Here is a 20,798-nt window from a genome sequence, read left to right as displayed (position 1 = left end):
TAACAAGGTAACAGCTGTTTGACTTAACAGAAGAAAACAAAATTATTCTCAGTGCTGAGCTAGTAGTGTAACTGACATGGAACGTTAGCTAATGTCTCATCCCCCCTCGACTGAAGTTCTGTCTGAAGAGAATGAACTAGAGCTAGCTAGTAGCTACCACAGCCTGTTCAGCTCTAGCCTCTAGCTATCTGTCAGGTAGCAGCATCTAACAGCTGGTGTGTGTATGGAAATGTTTTGTAGCCTTTTTGTCCCGTTTCAACAGAAGTAAATTAACTTTGAATGGTAATCAGTGAATGGATACAAAGTTCCATCTTGAGTTGATAGCTAGGTTACAGTCTGGGATCTGGGAATAATGGTCATTTCAATTATTGAACCATTGATTCTATTATTGGATAATATCATGTATATATCTACACAAAGGTCATTCTTTGTCATGCCTCATTTGAGCAGGATCAGATGGTGACAGGGGTTTCATCAGGGTCATACATCCAGCGAAGACCAGTCTGTGACGGCTCTGAGGTGAACTTTGCAGATACAACACTGCATTCTCTTTGCAGCAAACAATGGACAAGCAAGAAGCTTCAAAGATTTGAACTATTTTAAGAAAGTCTGACAAACCTCTAAAGTTGAATTCCCGCCGTTATCAAGGGTTTATCGAGGCTTTTCCCGATGACACAAAACATGACAGACAAAAATGTGAAGGAGACCTGGGTAACACTATTGATGAAGATGAAAGCATACAGATATGTTTGAATGTGCAGTCATGTTCATATAATCTCAGACATAAATTATTGCAAGTTAAGACCATCCATAGAACATACCAGTGAAAATGAATATCATGCACTCAGAAATGAAAATCCTCTGCTGGAGGTGTAAAACACAAAAGGAGACATATTTGCATATGTTATGATCTTGTCAAGGCTGGCTGAATTCAGGCTTCTCCCTGTTTTTGTTTGCTTGGAAATGTTGATACTGGAGTCTGTTATCAGAAGAAACTGTGTAACCTAGCATTTATGGTGGCTAAGAAAAGCATTGCTATTAATTGGAAGGTTGGTTATCCTCCCAAAATGTCACAATGGATGGCAGAAATGTCAAGTTATGCATCATTACATTTCATTTGTTACAAGATTAAGGGTAAATACTGTGAAACATTCAGAACGTCTGGGTGCCTTATATGGAATACTGTATGACAAAAGGGGTCTGTATTGAAAACATTATATTTTTGTAGTTGAGCAGTTGCATATAGATATTTTTTTTCATGGCACACGAGACAACTGTCTGATTTGCGCCTGTCTGAGTGGACTAATCCATTGAGGAGGCCGCGGGGATTCCACGGTCCAAGAATATGGGGATTGTGACTCAGATGCACAAGGCACAGCTCTCTCCAGAATGCGCTCTCTCCCACCATTTCATGGACATTCATTGTTTCTTAACTTCATTGTGTGCATTGTTTGCTGTGTCTATCAATTCCCCATTACATACAGTACCAGTCAAAAGTTTGGACACACCTACTCATTCCAGGGTTTTTATTTATTTTTTACTATTTTCTACATTGTAGAATAATAGTGAAGACATCAAAACTATGAAATAACATATATGGAATCATGTAGTAACCAAAAACATGTTAAACAAATCAAAATATATCTTATATTTGAGATTCTTCAAAGTAGCCTTGATTACAGCTTTGCACACTGTTGGCATTCTCTCAACCAGCTTCATGAGGTAGTCACCTGGAATGTGTTTCAATTAACAGGTGGGCCTTGTTAAAAGCACATTTGTGGAATTTCTTTCCTTCTTAATTGAGCCAGTCAGTTGTGTTGTGACAAGGTAGGGGTGGTATACAGAAGATAGCCCTATTTGGTTAAAGACCAAGACCATATTATGGCAAGAACAGCTAAAAAAAGCAAACAGAAACGACAGTCCATCATTTCAAGAACCTTGAACATTTCTTCGAGTGCAGTGACAAACACCATCAAGCGCTATGATGAAACTGGCTCTCATGAGGACCGCCACAGGAAAGGAAGACCCAGAGTTACCTCTGCTGCAGAGGATAAGTTCATTAGAGTTAACTGCACCTCAGATTGCAGCGCAAATAAATGCTTCAAGGACTTTAAGTAACAGACACATCTCAACATCAACTGTTCAGAGGAGACTGTGAATCAGGCCATGGTGGAATTGCTGCAAAGAAACCACTACCAAAGGACACCAATAAGAAGAGACTTGCTTGGGCCAAGGAACAAGAGCGATGGACATTAGACTGGTGGAAATCTGAGATGTTTTTTATTTTTTAAATTAGAAATTTTTGGTTCCAACCGCCATGTCTTTGTGAGAAGCAGAGTAGGTGAACAGATGATCTCCGCATGCGACTTTCCCACCATTAAGCATGGAGAAGGAGGTGTAATGGTGCTTTGCTGGTGACACTGTCTGTGATTTATTTAGAATTCAAGGCACACTTAACAAGCGAGGCTACCACAGCATTCTGCAGCGATACGCCATCCCATCTGGTTTGCACTTAGTGGGACTGTCATTTGTTTTTCAACAGGACAATTACCCAAAACGTACCTCCAGGCTGTGTAAGGGCTATTTGACCAAGAAGGAGAGTGATGGAGTGCTGCATCAGATTACCTGGCCTCCACAATAACCCAACCTCAACCCAATTGAGATGGTTTGGGATAAGTTGATGACTGCAGAGTGAAGGAAAATCATCCAACAATTGCTCAGCATATGTGAGAACCCCTTCAAGACTTTTGGAAAAGCATTCCAGGTGAAGCTGGTTGAGAGAATTCCAAGAGTGTGCAAATCTGTCATCAAGGCAAAGGGTGGCTCCTTTGAAGAATCAAAAATATAAATATTTTTTGATTTGTTTAAACACTTTTTTTGGTTACTACATGATTCCATATATGTTATTTCATAGTTGTTATTCTACAATGTAGAAATAGTAAAAAAATATTTAAAAAACCTTGAATGAGTAGGTGTTTCCAAACTTTTGACTGGCACTGTATATCACCAGTAGTAACCTACATTTACTATTAATTCCCATCATTTCTAATCTGTAATGTTTGTTAGGTTACGGTAATTTCTGTTAATGCATTGAATATATTATTATTACAGTCATTTAACTTCCTCATTGTTGGAGTGGACATGTGTTTTGTAGAACTCACAACCTATGCTACACTTTTGAAAAAAAGTTTTGGTTTATTTCTTTCCATTTCGAGTTTTGTCAATTTATTCAGCGTCTTTTGTTTGAAACGCTCCGGTCAATGTTGATTACAAATACAGAAGTTGGACTAGTCTACCTGGCCTGCGCACAAATGTAGGCCTATAAATGTGCCCATTTGGGGATGTCTGATAATATTTCTGATTGTCTTAACGCACCACCACTAATGAGCTGTGGAGCTTCTCAATGTAATCTTTCTTCACCTCAAACAGCACATAAATGAAATCTGTTTTTATAATCAATTGAGAATGACAAAAGTTCCTCAAAGTATTTGAAGAATATTTCCAGCTCTCTCCCTTTCGATAACCACTCGGCAAGAAGGTGAAAAATGTAAAGCTCTGATCCAGTGGAAACGTCATAAAATACCTGATTACTTCTAATCCCTTGCACTAATAGCCTACAGCTGTGTCTGTCCCGAGCTCATCGGCGCGGAATATTTAGTTGTTTATATTTTTACATTTTCTCCCCAATTTCGAACCCCAGGCTGTAGTGACGCCGCAACACTGCAATGCAGTGCCTTAGAACGCTGTGCCACTCGGGAGGTCAGGCCCAGAATATTTTATACAATGCTTCAAGTTTGCTAGCACGAGTTTCTGGGTGACCCAGTTGATAGTTGATACAATGTTTCAAGTTCGTTGCAGACAGGCCATGTGTAGCCAATGTGATTCATAGGATTTTTTAAAAATCAGGATATTTTCTACCTGCAGGCTGCAATGTTTTTATGTATTGGCTGTATGTACGCTATTTTTAAATAGTTGGCAATGGCAATTCAATTTACATTTCGATTTGTATAGTTTTCATTTAGATTTAGATAGAATGTAGATTTACCACAGGTAATGATTTTGAGATACAAATACTTAAAATTGAAATTAAACTGTTCCACGAAAATGTGCATATGAAAATCTAAACTGGCATGAAGATTGGTAGAAATGGTAAGAAAAATTGTTGCTCCAAATGTCAAAGGTTCCTAACTGCTGGTGTAGCCTATTACCGACAACTTCAGGAGCGTAATTCTGTGAAGACCAGCAGCAGTGGGAGAAAGTTATTTTCTTCTGGTTAGGCTATCTTGATCTCTGACTCCCTCTTGAGTAATTTGTGTGTCTTAATTATTTAATCAAACAGCCTGCTAGAGATTCAGAGACAAACTTACTTTATCAATTCTGAACAAAGCAGTGAAGATTCGAAGACTCAACCATGACATTTTATGGAGGTGCGTAAATACAGGTGAAGGACTGATGGCAACACATAAAATCTCTGAATGGAGAGTTGACTGTGAACTCTGGACCATGGGATGTTAGCAAAAATGTAGTTTGGGAAACTTTGGTTTGACAAAACAAGCTTCTCAACTACACACAAAAGGATACTGAATGCTGCCTGCTTCTACCGTGTTCCTTTAAAGTGTTTTTCTGGGGAAGGTCATGGCTAAGGAAAGTGATTGACTTGCTAATGGAAAATATATTCCAGTGCTCTACCCTGCTCTCACAGTAGCAGCTGTACCACATGTTCCGGTGGACAACGTACCCAAGACTCTAACCTCCTCAGAAAGAATATTAGAGGAACTGAGTTCTCTGAACTTCCAATGCGGTATATTGTTACCCTTTGTAGGGTCAGCAGGTAGACAAACTAACACACCACTTCTGGTTAGACATTCTCCTGCTGTGCATGTCTACCTAAGATTGTTGAAAGGGTTCATAATGGGTTTTGAGGAATATTGAATCCATCTGTGCCTGTTTTCCTTTTTTACCTCAAATATTCCCAAACATGATCTTCTAACATTAGCTGCTCAAGATCTGAGAAAAAGTTGTAAAGTTTCCAAGTTAAATATCCATATTTCAAGTTAAAATCAGGCCTATATGAGAAAACCATCTTCATTTAGTATGACACTCTTTGAACATCCTCATCCTTGCACAATACAACCTATACACCCCTGGGGACCAATTAGAGTGGACTATTGTACAGACTAAATTGGAGCTAGTGGCTAATTTTCTCCTCACATAAATGGATTTATTTTTTGTTGCTAAATCAAGAAAGCAAAGCACACCCATTACAAAGGGAACCAATCTGCTAATATGAGTCAACATCATTTGCATATCAAATAAGCATTTAATGTTAAGCCTCAAAGGCTAATGATATACAAGTGTTAAGTGTTTGCATTAAATGTTTGACAAATGACTAAATGTTTTATAAACAATGAATTAACGCACACTAACTGTCTGAATCAGTAGTGTTAGAGCCAGGCTTGATGTGCATTCTGATTCAAGCCTGGCTCTAACACTATTGACTCAGACAGTTCATTTATTGTTAATCCCTATGCAGTGGAAACTGACCTATTGCCTCTACCATTCACCTCTCTTTCACATACAGTATATTTCGTAATACACTAGTATGACTTTACTTCAGCCCTAAATTAGTACATTATGATAAGGTGCCATCTGATTTCAAAGGTGCTAAACCATGTGGGTATATGTATCCAAAGGATTCACTCAGTCAAAGCCGTGAACAGCTGAATCATTCACATGTCTTCTTGCTTCTGTCTCAGCACCAGGAGAATCAGCATAATAAAGTCACACTCTGGTCTGCCTGCCTGTCTGCTTGTCCGTCTGCCTGTCTGTCTGCTTGTCTGTCTGTCTGTCTGCAGAGCTATCTTTGGCAGTGCTTCAGCAGCACAATGAGGTGTGCCGAAGTTAGGCACGGTAGAGTTTCAACGTCAGAACGTGGAAGACGTCTCACTTCCACTGTAGCCCATTAACTCAGTGACATATTCAGGCTTCAACACTATTTAGTGACACCATGTAGCCTCACTTTGGTGTGGTTGGTAACACTTAACATGGCTATATTTTCTAACAGATAGGACTTAGCTCATACAGTAAGATACTGTTAACCATTCTGTTAACCGATAACATTTATTACTCTTTACAATATTGTTACGCATTGTTATGACAGTAAAGACAGTTCAACATTTTGTAGAACATTTGCTAATGCACTTCAGATTACATGCACAGCTTGAAGGCACACCCACGTACTTTTGGAAGATGAAGAAGCCATACTCCATAAGACAGTGATGAAACATATGAGAACACACAAAAACAACTGTGAAAGAATCAACGTCCACTTACAGTAAGACAGCATACTTTCTCTAGTTTCACTCCAATACATTTCAGCTATAGTCAATAACAATGAAATTGCCTCACAAAACAAAGCAGAGGAGAGAAAAGTCAAGGTCAAGTGTTCCATTCATTCCTTATTCTTAGTGCCAGCTAAACTCAGATTGACTCATTCATTGTTGATGAAAGGTCCTTCCCTGGAGTAGGATCAATTTAGCTGGATGATAGTGGATACGCTGTGGTGGGCTAGCATCCTTGCAGCATACAAACACAGGCTTGACGGAGATCTGTGTGGTAGCAGGCAGCATGACTAGTGGCCTATCTTTGGCGCTGTATACATAATATACATTAAGACAATATAGAGCCTGCAGCTGAACGGGGAACTGTGGATACCCTGCATGTGGAGGAGGACTTAGTGCTCCTCCAGCCACTGAGCCTGTACATCTGGATCAGTTGTTAAACCACAGGGTTCTGGAGATCTCATTTAACTGAACGGGATACTCAACATTTACTTCTTACAGTTCATTTATTCAACATGCACACCGGCACAATGTACAGTGCAGGAGCCCTGTCAAGTGGTTTGAGTTTTCAATAGAGATCATTGTGAATGGTGAGAAGTGTTTCTATCCAGATGCTTCTCTACTCTCTCCAGCCAAGGCGAGGTAAGGAGGGGGTTAGCAGGAGATTACCCAGGATATGATGTCCCTCCCTGGGATCATCTGTGAATGTTTGACGAGTGAGGGCTTTACCTCAGCAGACTGCCTTTATACCCCTTGAGATGTAGAATCAGAATGACTACTACCCCCTCACCAATAGGATCCAGCCTGCCAGCACAATACCAGAAACCACTCTGTTTAATAATGCTGGCTGAAATCTATTCACACCAGCTCCTTCATAAAAGCCTGGTGCCTGGAGCATTGCATTAGGTTAGCAAACCAATCAGAGAGGCAGCACTTATGAATTAGGATGGGCACTGTACTTGTTTGTGTGACATTTTATAATAGTAAAAAATATTTTAAAATAAATTCCCCATACATTTGTGAGGTGGAAGACCTTCAGGAAAAAGACGATTGGGTAACCCCTGCACTCTCAGTCTCTTTACTTTAAAAAGGTTCATACAGCTGCTTTAAAACCTACTTTTTAATGCACTTCACAATAACCTTCGGTTAAGTAAATGTTGGTGTACCTATAGTTGACAGTATAGCACTGAAAAGAGGTTAGGCTTTATCACACCCATGACACAATGCTTTCATAGATTGTGGCTCATCTCTCCCCTGAACTCTGCAGGGACTTAAAGTCCCTTAGTCCTACATCTTTTATATAAGAACACTGAAAAGGTTGACAATGTGAACTCTCCAAGCACCCCCTTTCTTTGTTTGTTTCTTCCTTTCTTTCTTTCTCTGAGACAGAGCAATAGATACAAAACGTGGAGGAATGGCCAGCTCTACACCAGAGATGTACAAACGACTCTGTGGTTTCATGCTTTACCATGGCATTTGCGCCTCCTCAACACAAAACCATATTTAGGCCTTGAACCACTGGCTCTATAGCCTGTTGCTAGGCTACACCAAGGAAATGCAAAGAAAAAAATAAAACACTTATCAAGGAGAGAAAAATCTAGCAGGGCATGAAAGCATTACACTGTGGAAATGAAAAGCTACATTCTACATGAACTGGGAGCCACACAAAGAGGAAATGGTGCATAAACAACTTGTTCAGAATGGAACCCCACAGAATGTTTCCCTTAGCTTCATAAAGGGAAGTGGAGAGGCCACATGGAGGGATGGCTGCTTGTGTGGATCAATGGAAAATGGCAGCTTGAGAGCTGTATGTTTACACATTCATTTGGATAACACCATTCACACACATCACAGGAGCGCACTGTGTGGTGCTCAGGGCAGGGAGGAACTAGCTTAAGTAGTCCTCGATTTGTTCCTAACAGGAATCCCTGTGAAGTCCAATGAAGAGTTCTCTAAGTACAATGTAAAGCTATGGTACATAACATTATATTTCAATCTCCATGGGCCTCAGGCATACAAGGATATTCTGGTCATGACACTCATGTTACCCTCTGTTGCGAATATACGTTTTATATTTGAACAGAGTAAAATGCCAACAGAAGGTGCGGTTCTGCAGCTTAGAGTAATGCAATGTGACGCTTTGCAGGCCAGGTTAACAAGGCCCCTGTGACATGGTATTTAGAAGAGTAGTGAACAGCAAGAAAGCTCTATTACATCCTACCAGCATGCACTGCAGAAATCATGTCAAACCCCCGTTTAAGTCCTGTCTCTCGGAAATCACTGAGGAGTTATGAAAACGTCTCTGCTGCCGCATGCAGTAAGCTGTAAGTGAAGAATAATTGGTATACAATGAAAAACACAACACACCATTTTAACAACCACCTGTTTTTACAAATTGCATTCTCACTGTAAGTTGGCTGACACCCATGGGAGTTGAACCCCAATACTATAACTACAGTATCATCTGTGATTCTCTGTAGAGACCATATAAGATCATTCAACAGTCTCCTCAGAGTTTTGTCCTAATCCAAGGACAATCATAAAACATCAGACATACACATGTAGGATATTTTTGCGCCAGTTTGCTACAGCAGGAAAATAATCCTGCAGCAACAGGACATGTGAATTAATATATAGATTATAATTAATGAATTAATGAAACAATTACAAACTTCTGAAGCCTTTTTAAACTTCGAAATACACTACAGGATGAAAATCAAATCAAATTTATTTGTCACATACACATGGTTAGCAGATGTTAATGCGAGTGTAGCGAAATGCTTGTGCTTCTAGTTCCGACAATGCAGTAATAACCAACAAGTAATCTAACTAACAATTCCAAAACTACTGTCTTATACACAGTGTAAGGGGATAAAGAATATGTACATAAGGATATATGAATGAGTGATGGTACAGAGCAGCATAGGCAAGATACAGTAGCTGATATCGAGTACAGTATATACATATGAGATGAGTATGTAAACCATGTGGCATAGTTAAAGTGGCTAGTGATACATGTATTACATAAGGATGCAGTCGATGATATAGAGTACACTATATACGTATGCATATGAGATGAATAATGTAGGGTATGTAAACATTATATAAGGTAGCATTATTTAAAGTGGCTAGTGATATATTTACATCATTTCCCATCAATTCCCATTATTAAAGTGGCTGGAGTTGAGTCAGTGTCAGTGTCAGTGTGTTGGCAGCAGCCACTCAATGTTAGTGGTGGCTGTTTAACAGTCTGATGGCCTTGAGATAGAAGCTGTTTTTCAGTCTCTCGGTCCCAGCTTTGATGCACCTGTACTGACCTCGCCTTCTGGATGATAGTGGGGTGAACAGGCAGTGGCTCGGGTGGTTGATGTCCTTGATGATCTTTATGGCCTTCCTGTAACATCGGGTGGTGTAGGTGTCCTGGAGGGCAGGTAGTTTGCCCCCGGTGATGCGTTGTGCAGACCTCACTACCCTCTGGAGAGCCTTACGGTTGAGGGCGGAGCAGTTGCCGTACCAGGCGGTGATACAGCCCGCCAGGATGCTCTCGATTGTGCATCTGTAGAAGTTTGTGAGTGCTTTTGGTGACAAGCCGAATTTCTTCAGCCTCCTGAGGTTGAAGAGGCGCTGCTGCGCCTTCTTCACGATGCTGTCTGTGTTAGTGGACCAATTCAGTTTGTCTGTGATGTGTATGCCGAGGAACTTAAAACTTGCTACCCTCTCCACTACTGTTCCATCGATGTGGATAGGGGGGTGTTCCCTCTGCTGTTTCCTGAAGTCCACAATCATCTCCTTAGTTTTGTTGACGTTGAGTGTGAGGTTATTTTCCTGACACCACACTCCGAGGGCCCTCACCTCCTCCCTGTAGGCCGTCTCGTCGTTGTTGGTAATGAAGCCTACCACTGTTGTGTCGTCCGCAAACTTGATGATTGAGTTGGAGGCGTGCGTGGCCACGCAGTCGTGGGTGAACAGGGAGTACAGGAGAGGGCTCAGAACGCACCCTTGTGGGGCCCCAGTGTTGAGGATCAGCGGGGAGGAGATGTTGTTGCCTACCCTCACCACCTGGGGGCGGCCCGTCAGGAAGTCCAGTACCCAGTTGCACAGGGCGGGGTCGAGACCCAGGGTCTCGAACTTGATGACGAGCTTGGAGGGTACTATGGTGTTGAATGCCGAGCTGTAGTCGATGAACAGCATTCTCACATAGGTATTCCTCTTGTCCAGATGGGTTAGGGCAGTGTGCAGTGTGGTTGAGATTGCATCGTCTGTGGACCTATTTGGGCGGTAAGCAAATTGGAGTGGGTCTAGGGTGTCAGGTAGGGTGGAGGTGATATGGTCCTTGACTAGTCTCTCAAAGCACTTCATGATGACGGATGTGAGTGCTACGGGGCGGTAGTCGTTTAGCTCAGTTACCTTAGCTTTCTTGGGAACAGGAACAATGGTGGCCCTCTTGAAGCATGTGGGAACAGCAGACTGGTATAGGGATTGATTGAATATGTCCGTAAACACACCGGCCAGCTGGTCTGCGCATGCTCTGAGGGCGCGGCTGGGGATGCCGTCTGGGCCTGCAGCCTTGCGAGGGTTAACACGTTTAAATGTCTTTACTCACCTCGGCTGCAGTGAAGGAGAGACCGCATGTTTTCATTGCAGGCCGTGTCAGTGGCACTGTATTGTCCTCAAAGCGAGCAAAAAAGTTATTTAGTCTGCCTGGGAGCAAGACATCCTGGTCCGTGACTGGGCTGGATTTCTTCCTGTAGTCCGTGATTGACTGTAGACCCTGCCACATGCCTCTTGTGTCTGAGCCGTTGAATTGAGATTCTACTTTGTCTCTGTACTGACGCTTAGCTTGTTTAATAGCCTTGCGGAGGGAATAGCTGCACTGTTTGTATTCAGTCATGTCACCAGACACCTTGCCCTGATTAAAAGCAGTGGTTCGCACTTTCAGTTTCACACAAATGCTGCCATCAATCCAAGGTTTCTGGTTAGGGAATGTTTTAATCGTTGCTATGGGAACGACATCTTCAACGCACGTTCTAATGAACTCGCACACCGAATCAGCGTATTCGTCAATGTTGTTGTCTTACGCAATACGAAACATCTCCCAGTCCACGTGATGGAAGCAGTCTTGGAGTGTGGAGTCAGCTTGGTCAGACCAGCGTTGAACAGACCTCAGCATGGGAGCTTCTTGTTTTAGTTTCTGTCTGTAGGCAGGGATCAACAAAATGGAGTCGTGGTCAGCTTTTCCGAAAGGGGGGCGGGGCAGGGCCTTATATGCGTCACGGAAGTTAGAGTAACAATGATCCAAGGTCTTTCCACCCCTGGTTGCGCAATCGATATGCTGATAAAATCTAGGGAGTCTTGTTTTTAGATTAGCCTTGTTAAAATCCCCAGCTACAATGAATGCAGCCTCCGGATAAATCGTTTCCAGTTTGCAGAGAGTTAAATAAAGTTCGTTCAGAGCCATCGATGTGTCTGCTTGGGGGGGGATATATACGGCTGTGATTATAATCAAAGAGAATTCTCTTGGTAGATAATGCGGTCTACATTTGATTGTGAGGAATTCTAAATCAGGTGAACAGAAGGATTTGAGTTCCTGTATGTTTCTTTCATCACACCATGTCACGTTAGTCATAAGGCATACGCCCCCGCCCCTCTTCTTACCAGAAAGATGTTTGTTTCTGTCGGCGCGATGCGTGGAGAAACCCGTTGGCTGCACCGCCTCGGATAGCGTCACTCCAGTGAGCCATGTTTCCGTGAAGCATAGAACGTTACATTCTCTGATGTCCCTCTGGAATGCTACCCTTGCTCGGATTTCATCAACCTTGTTGTCAAGAGACTGGACATTGGCAAGAAGAATGCTAGGGAGTGGTGCACGGTGTGCCCGTGTCCGGAGTCTGACCAGAAGACCGCCTCGTTTCCCTCTTTTTCGGAGTCGTTTTTTTGGGTCGCTGCATGGAATCCACTCCGTTGTCCTGTTTGTAATGCCCTGCATTGCATGAAAGTTCTCCTGCAACAGGGTGATGAAATTAAGATCCTACATCTGTATAAAAGTACAAATACTGGGACACAGTATAGTAGCATGTCATTGATACAGAAGATCCTATACAGAAAAGTTCCCCCCTCTTCTGTGGTGTGAAATATTCCAAATGGACAATAAAAAAAACTTAGAAATAGGGGCTAGACCTCCTTCATATCACAGACCACTCACTCACCTTGTAGACCTGATTGTGCAGTTGATGAGACACTCAGACTCTCTACTCCCTCTACTCAGACACACAAAATGGCCTCCGGAGCTTTCCAGCACCAGCATGAAAGGGACCTGATTACTTCTCTAGTGCCTGAGTGGAAATCAAACAGCCCATACTGTACCACCACCCACCACCACCTCCTCCACTGTAGGAGCCTGCAGTGTGACATGCCATGGGACATGTACTGTACGTATGGTACATCTTGATGGGCTGGCTTTGAATGACTCGGATAACTTCATGTTAGCTCTGGAAGTACATTGTCAGCTATGCAAGTGCATTTCCCCCTTCCCTGTGTGTTAGTACATAATGAAAGCAGGACCTATGGAGTACTTCAATAGCGTAGATTTTCATTCAAACGTTTGAGGGAACTATGCTTGCAAATATTGATAGAAATCTATTATGAGGTCTGGGTTTAGCTGGCAAACAACAGTCCCAAAAAAATATAAAATAATGAATGGCAGTTGTCAATCCTGCAGTTACTCTGCAATATAAATACCATATTTAGTTATCTCTAAATGTCACCTCCCGATGCTGCCAAGTACTTTTGGCCAACATTAGGCTTCAATGGACATTTTAAAAGCCCCAACCCATCCCAGAAGTCCCATCCTATTTCTCTCACTGCCAGTTTATCAGAAATGTATTATCTTCTAAATGGACTTTCTCTCACTGATGAATTAATTTGGCGATCCTAGTACATTGTCTCCATGTGTCCTTATATGAACAAACCTGAGCTATCTACAATGCAGGAGAGACAGATTTTTGTTTTGTTTTTGAGTTTATTTGAACAACCATATTATACACCATTTTCTTTTACCAACAGCAACACACTTCTCCCATAAAAGTGAAAAGAATAGGAACTGAGCTACATACAGTACTGTAGAAGATCCAGCACTAAAAGGTATGTACAAAGGTGGGCCTCCATCCATATCATAAGCAGTGGCGACCCATCATTCAGGCCAGGTGGGCAGTTATTATTATTATTAATATATGTTTTGTTGCCTGTTTTGCATGATATTTTGGCATTAATATGTGTCACATATCAGTTTGCAAACATTTTTTTTTAAGTATTGAGCTAATAAAGCCACATACATTTTTTTTTTCACTCACTTTTTGCTTTCACTCATGGGGACACTAAGTCACCACAAAATGTAAGGGAGGGCAAAACAATTCTAGCCCCTTGTGTGCTGCCATATATTTACATTAGAAGTGCCCATCCAAGAAGGCTCAAGGTCATTGGCCACAGATAAAATGATGTCAAATCAAATTATATCTACCGTAGCTTTGATTGGACTGATCATACTTTCAACATCTTAGCTAGCAAGCTAGACAAGTAGTCATCATCATGAATCACATTGACAATCTACTGGCAAATCCTTTTCAATCATTGTCATATGAAGAGAAATTATAGATAAAACGTATCGGTGCTCATTGGACATTACACAAAGTCAGACAGCTAACGACAACATCAGATGAGCTAGCATTAGTAACCTAACCAATTCTCTATAGTATTAACTGGTACACGACTCCTTGCCGTTACTCAAGTTATAACGCGTTAGTTGCTTACTGGACCCTGGCAATCTGTGTGAAATGTTAACTAGTTAACGAACTAACCACTATCTGTGAACTAATGTTTTCCCTCTACAGTATGTGGTTAATTTTCAGAATGAGAGAATTAGGTGAAAATGAGGCGTTGTTTGTTAAACAAGTGGATTCAGGGATCAAGTGTAGCTGGAGCTGGGCCTGGTTTAAGGGGGATGCCACCATAGAGTTGAAAGGAACACCACACACTTTCTCTCTTTCTCACTTGTTCAATACAGTGGATAAAAAGGGTTATGCCAGGTGTCCTCTCTGCCTGAAAGAGATCAGTTATGCCAACAGAGGGTAAAAAGTGCAAAAAGTGTACAATGTAATAATGTGCAGTTTAGGCACAAAATATTGTTTTTGTGGTGTTGAACTTGACAGCAACACTTGTGTGAGTGAGGAGGGTTTATTTCATTTTTTACTCAGTGAAAGTTATTTTTGCACACACTTGATCGATGTCTACAGTACTACAGTGGCCACTATAAAAGAGCAAAAATAGAATGCATGGTTGTTTCATTCTATTTCTACTTTAAGATGTTTTTTCCCCAAGTGCAATATTTAGATGTGTGTGGTCACAAGCATCCTATTATAAAGGCTGTCATGATAACTGCAATATCAGTGTATTGTTTTTTTCTCAAGACTTGAGTGTCATTTGCAGTAAAGTCTAGGTAACAAATAACATTGGATTGCTTCCTTTCCACTGACAGCCAGGTGTAGCCGTGGTAAGAATTCACTCCATGGTGCTGAAAAGAAAGCTCTGCAGTTGGGACAATTGTCTTGGCCCTAACAGTTTGTGGGCACCATTTGTCACCGTTATAGTGCAATTAATGTAGTGTTTAGTGTTGTGTTGTATAGTTGCTTTGCTGGCATGCATCTAAAAAAATATATATAGAGTTTGCCAAACCAAGATTTACATGCTAAAATCGCCATATATATATATATATATAAAACGGTCAATGTTTCCAGGCCTACAAAGATGGATGTGATTGTGATTTGATGGGGGAGATGTAAAGGGCATTATAATGTGAATGTGATGACAGCGTGCGCAGGTTGATATAAGGCTGCATGGCGATGCTGATAAGATAGCAGAGAGCCAAGCGACCAACATGTCTCCTCCATCCTCACAGATCAAACATGTGACAGGTGTCACTGAAAGCACAGTGTAGGTCGTCCGCCATTTCACCTATCAGCAGGACAATCTGATTAAGACTGCCTGCCCGCAGTCTCTCCCTCTCTCTTCCTCTCTCCCAAACTCTCTCACCCACTCTCTCTTTCTCGTTGTACAACACTACTGCAGACCCACACAAACAAGCATGCACACGCGTACACACAGGCGAGGGGTGAGAGTGAACAAAGCGTGGACATACAGTACCTTGGGTGTTGTCTAGGTTCAAGGTGGTGGGTGCGGGGATCGTGGTAGGAGCATCTAGATGGAAAACATACAAAATAAAGACATGAATAAGAAATAAAGTGTGAGAAGCCATTAAGGATGGGGTCATGCAAGTATGGAAGTAGCAGGATTGGGAAAGTGTCAAATCTCTAAGTAACTACTGTAGTACCACTATAGAGATAATGATTTAGGTTCTGTATTGTATGCTGTGTATGTTTTTCCCTCAGGAAGGATGTTGCTTTTCCAAAATTGCCTTCTTCATCTGTAAACTGTGTCAACGCATCATTGATGGCTTTTCTAGTGATAGTGAAGGCAATATCAGAGCATAGATAATGCACAGTGCGTGATATCAGGTCATTCCAACCTTACTTAAACCTCTACTCATCAACAATAGGCCAAAACGTTGGCATAAACACATCAAATTAAACATTTTGTATACTCATACCGTAGTTTGAAAAACAAACTTAATGTGTCCAATATTGCTCATAAACATTCAATGGGTAGTTGGGAAGTCATAAATGAACATATTAAGTGATTATTTCCAGTAATTAAGTTAAGCAGTGCATTAAGCAACTCTGGCACACTCCCCTGCAGTTCTTTCTACCCCTTGCAACAGTAACAGACTGACTGATGAGGCCTTTCATAACACCACAAACAAAATAATGAGAATGACAAAATGGAGGCCAATACAGGTATGCAGCGGTGCTAAGAGGCTTGAAAGCTTCCCTGCCACAGGGAATATCTGCCTGCTTTTGGCACAGAGAGAGATAGCGCCGGCCCCTTGCTGGGGACAAGTCACAGCGGGAGAAATTGGCTGGCTGTCTCCATGCCTTTACTGTCTGTGCCCATCAGAAGTCCACAGTAGGGGACCACACACTTCCAAACTAATGATAAAACATCAAGGGCGGCATAATGTCGCTGCTGGGGAAGGATGGGGAAAGGGGAGGAGAGGTGAGGAAGGGGATATCAGGAACAGATTCTCCGCAAACAATATTTATGGGGGATTTCTTCTTTCTCTGTGACCGAAGGCGGTCTGATAGCTGAAATGTCAGAGTCTGAGAAATAGGGTATGCAGGCCAGGGATAAGAGGCTGCCACAAAGGCCTGGATGGGATGTGGCACATATAATAGTCTAGCAAACAAGTATTCTCCATGGGCAATTTGCAGGCTGGATGACTTGGCTCCACATTATGATTGCTGAAATATGAATATATTTGAAGGGGGCATATTTTCAGGGTGCATTTCTATTTGTAAGAAAACTGAAACAACATGGGAGAAATTGTTTAACTATGCCCTCTTAAACCTGGCAGCTAATAAACATTATTTTTCTTCATCTTTTAGCAATTCTATATACATTGCTTTATATGCATAGTTGCTTCATCATTGGGCAAAGGAGATTTCTGACTCAAACAAATACTCCATAAAGTACTACAGTACAACCATGTCCTCAGATGGATTTTTCAAAACACATTACACTATGTTTTCTCTTGACACTGTATGACTGGGTTATTGATTTGTAGCCTGATGTTTCATCTGTTATTCTGTTCTATGGTGCAGAGATGGGTGATGGCCAGAATCTGTGTGATTCAACACGTTTGTTTTCACAGCAGCCCTTCATCCAACTCAGGGTCAACAGAGCCATATTTGAGCATGCTTTCTGACTAGGCTTGACACACAGATGGCTGCATGGGAATCTTTGACCTCATGGTCGTGTAGGAAATCTTTGGGTCAGGGAGTCAACTGCATTACAAACCCTTGAGCAAAATACATAATTGATCTCCTGCCAACAGCCAGTATGTGTGAGTTATAGCACCAGGTCAGCTTTGTACAATGAATAGAGTTTGGTGGGAGACTAGCTGGGAGCCTGTTTTGGACCTGTCTTCTCCCACACTGGACTTAAACCAACCATGGAGCAGCATTCACAGCCTACTGAAAACAACTCAGAGGCCAACAAGCCTATCTACCTTCTCTCTCACCCTTAGACCAGAAAACAACTGACAACTAAACAGGGTCTGTTATTTACTGTAGACTTGCCCTTCTAGTGCCGGAGTACACAGAGAGGTCACAATATTTCGGTTAGGGATGGAGTGTTTCTTAGTGCAGTGCTAGGCTGAGGGAAGATGAGAGTAGAAAACGGTACATGCCCATGCTCAGAAAGTAGCATACATGAATATCTAATATGTCTAGAATAGCACTCACATTGATTCACATACTGTATTCTCCTGTTGCCCTTCAGTAGTTAGGAGTGTTCCTGGTCATCTAGCTTTGACATGGTACAACTACTGTACATAGTCCTCAGACAGATCCACGTTAATGAACATCAGGGACATACTAAGAGCAGCTGTGGATTCCAACACTAGACACTAATGGGCTCCTCCAGGGCCTAATACAAGTAGAAAACAGGATATTGTACACAGAAAAAGCCACCCAGCAGTCTCTTCACCTAGAGACACACCTGCTAATCTGACACATCTGTGGTTCTCATCATGCTTACCCCTAGATGTAACCATGCTCAGAAACACACACTCGTTAAGCTAGTGTACAGTAGCTAGCATGATTAGTCAGGCAAAACAATCCTCTTATGGACTAACAGCATGGCTTATTTTGTTTGGCATCTAATCCTGTGGAATAATAGAACTGGGAATCTCAAACATAATTAAACAGCATTATTAGCACCTTTTTCAAATCTCCAGTGTCTCATTAATGCTCTAACTAGAAGAATAGATACTGCACTGATAGCTCTGATAACACCAGAGATATGCTGTTTCTAATGTTGAGGTGGTAAAAGATTGCAAAGCTGCACTTAAAATGTAAAATGGGATATTTCACTGTGCAAAAGGCATACAAATAGTTCATTATTCTACATGTACAGCTCACACATGTTTGCTACACCAGCAAACACACATTTTCACCATGGAAATTCATTCATGAGTCTTCTTTGCGTGTACCGCAGTTCGTCCAGTTTATCTCTGTTGAGTAAGGAGAAGGTTGTTCCTTCAAAGAAATGTAGGAAAATGCAATATGGAGACATGAGGAGAGTCTAGATGAAGAGACACCTACTATAGAACTTGATTATGCATGTAAATCTCCAAAACAAATGGTCAGCTCACATTCCCCATCAAACCAACGTGCTACAACAAGTATGAACGTAAAAGACAAAACAACATATATCAAAAGATGGTGTGTATGGAAAATGTTTTCTATCCTGACTGTTTCACTTTCTCACAAGCTCCAAACTGAAGCTAAATCTATTTGGAACTGCTAGATGTGTGTTGTTCAAAACCCCAAATAATCATATTCCAAACAAAGGATGCATCTGGAAGCCAGGCTACAGCCTGATTCCCAAACCTCAAATATTTTCCTGTAGATACTGTACTGTGCATTCGGGAAAGGTTTTCAGACCCGTTTACTTTTTCCATATTTTGTTACGTTACAGCCTTATTCTAAAATGTATTAAATATCTTTTTTTCTCATCAATCTACAAACAATACCCCATAATGACAAAGCAAAAACGGGTTTTTAGAAACATTTGGCACATTTATTTAATACATAAGTATTCAGACCTTTTGCTATGAGAATCGAAATTGAGCTCAGGTGCATCCTGTCATCCTTGAGATGTTTCTACAACTTGATTGAAGTCCACCTGTGGTAAATTCAATTGATTGGACATGATTTGGAAAGTCACACACCTGTCTATATAAGGTCCCACAGTTGACAGTGTATGTCAGAGCAAAAATCAAGCCATGAGGTTGAAGGAACTGTCCGCTGAGCTCTGAGACAGAATTGTGTCGAGGCACAGATCTGGGAAAGGGTGCCAAAAATATTTCTGCAGCATTGAAGGTCTTCAAGAACACAGTGGACTCCATCATTCTTAAATGGAAGAAGTTTGGAACCACCAAGACTCAGAAGGGCCTCTGTGGAGATGGGAGAACCTTCCAGAAGGACCACCATCTCTGCAGCACTCCACCAATCAGGCCTTTATGGTAGAGTGGCCAGATGGAAGCACCTCCTCAGTAAAAAACACATGACAGCCTGTTTGGAGTTTGCCAAAAGGCACCTAATGACTCTCAAACCATGAGAAAAAAAGATTATCTGGTCTGATGAAACCAAGATTGAACTCTTTGTCCTGAATGCCAAGCTTCACGTCTGGAGGAAACCTGGCACCATCCCTCCGGTGAAGCATGGTGGTGGCTGCATCATGCAGTGGGGATGTTTTTCTACGGCAGGGACTAGGAGACTAGTCAGGATCGAGGGAAATCTGAACGTAGCAAATCACAGAGAGATACTTGATGAAAAACTTCTCAAATCAAATTGTATTGGTCACCTATACATACAGATGTTAATGTGAGTGTAGCAAAATGCTTGTGCTTCTAGTTCCAACAGTGCAGTAATATCTAACAAGTAATCTAAAAATGACCAACAACTACCAAATACACACAAATCTAAAGGGGGGAATGAGAATATGTACATATAAGTATATGGATATGGCCGCGCGGCATAGGCAAGGTGCAGTAGATGGTATAACATATAGTATATACATGTGATATGAGTAATGTAAGATATGTAAACATTATTAAAGTGGCAATATTTAAAGTGGCATTGTTTAAAGTGACTAGTGATCCATTTATTAAAGTGCCCAGTGATTGGGTCTCAATGCAGTATGTACATGAGATATGAGTAATGTAAGATATGTAGACATTATTAAGGTGGCATTATTTAGAGTGGCATTGTTTAAAGTGACTAGTGATCTGTTTATTAAAGTGTCCAGTGATTGGGTCTCAATATAGCAGCAGCCTCTCTGAGTTAGTGATTGCTGTTTAGCAGTCTGATGGCCTTGAGATAGAAGCTGTTTCTCAATCTCTCGGTCCCAGCTTTGATGCATCTGTACTGACCTCGCCTTCTGGATGATAGCGGTGTGAACAGGCAGTGGCTTGGGGGGTTGTCATTGATGTTCTTTTGGGCCTTCCTGTGACATCGGGTACTGTAGGTGTCCTGGATGGCAGGTAGTTTGCCCCCGGTGATGCATTATGCATACCGCATCACCCTCGGGAGAGTCTTGCGGTTGAGGGCAGTGCAGTTGCCGTACCAGGCTGTGATACAGCCCGACAGGATGCTCTCGATTGTGCATCTGTAAAAGTTTGTCAGGGTTTCAGGTGACAAGCCACAATTTTTCAGCCTCCTGAGGTTGAAGAGGCTGTGTTGCTGTCTGTGTGGGTGGACCATTTCAGTTTGTCTGTGATGTGTA

At 41.7% G+C, this 20,798-nt stretch overlaps 1 protein-coding gene across 3 annotated transcripts in view; it reads right to left on the bottom strand.

Annotated features, from left to right (window-relative positions):
• cadm1b (cell adhesion molecule 1b) overlaps nt 1-20,798 on the bottom strand; it is a 155,631-nt gene that overhangs the window by 5,948 nt on the left and 128,885 nt on the right. For 2 of the 3 annotated variants that reach the window (XM_024442947.2, XM_024442948.2), the window contains one exon: nt 15,537-15,590. The exons of the other annotated variant lie outside the window; for it this stretch is intronic. In XM_024442947.2, coding sequence (XP_024298715.2) covers nt 15,537-15,590 — 54 coding nt within the window. The remainder of the gene's footprint in view (nt 1-15,536; nt 15,591-20,798) is intronic. 3 annotated transcript variants of the gene reach the window in all.

Source organism: Oncorhynchus tshawytscha, linkage group LG13 (genome assembly GCF_018296145.1).
Source record: "Oncorhynchus tshawytscha isolate Ot180627B linkage group LG13, Otsh_v2.0, whole genome shotgun sequence".
Classification (NCBI taxonomy): Eukaryota; Metazoa; Chordata; class Actinopteri; order Salmoniformes; family Salmonidae; genus Oncorhynchus; species Oncorhynchus tshawytscha.
This window is presented reverse-complemented; position numbering and strand designations above follow the sequence as displayed.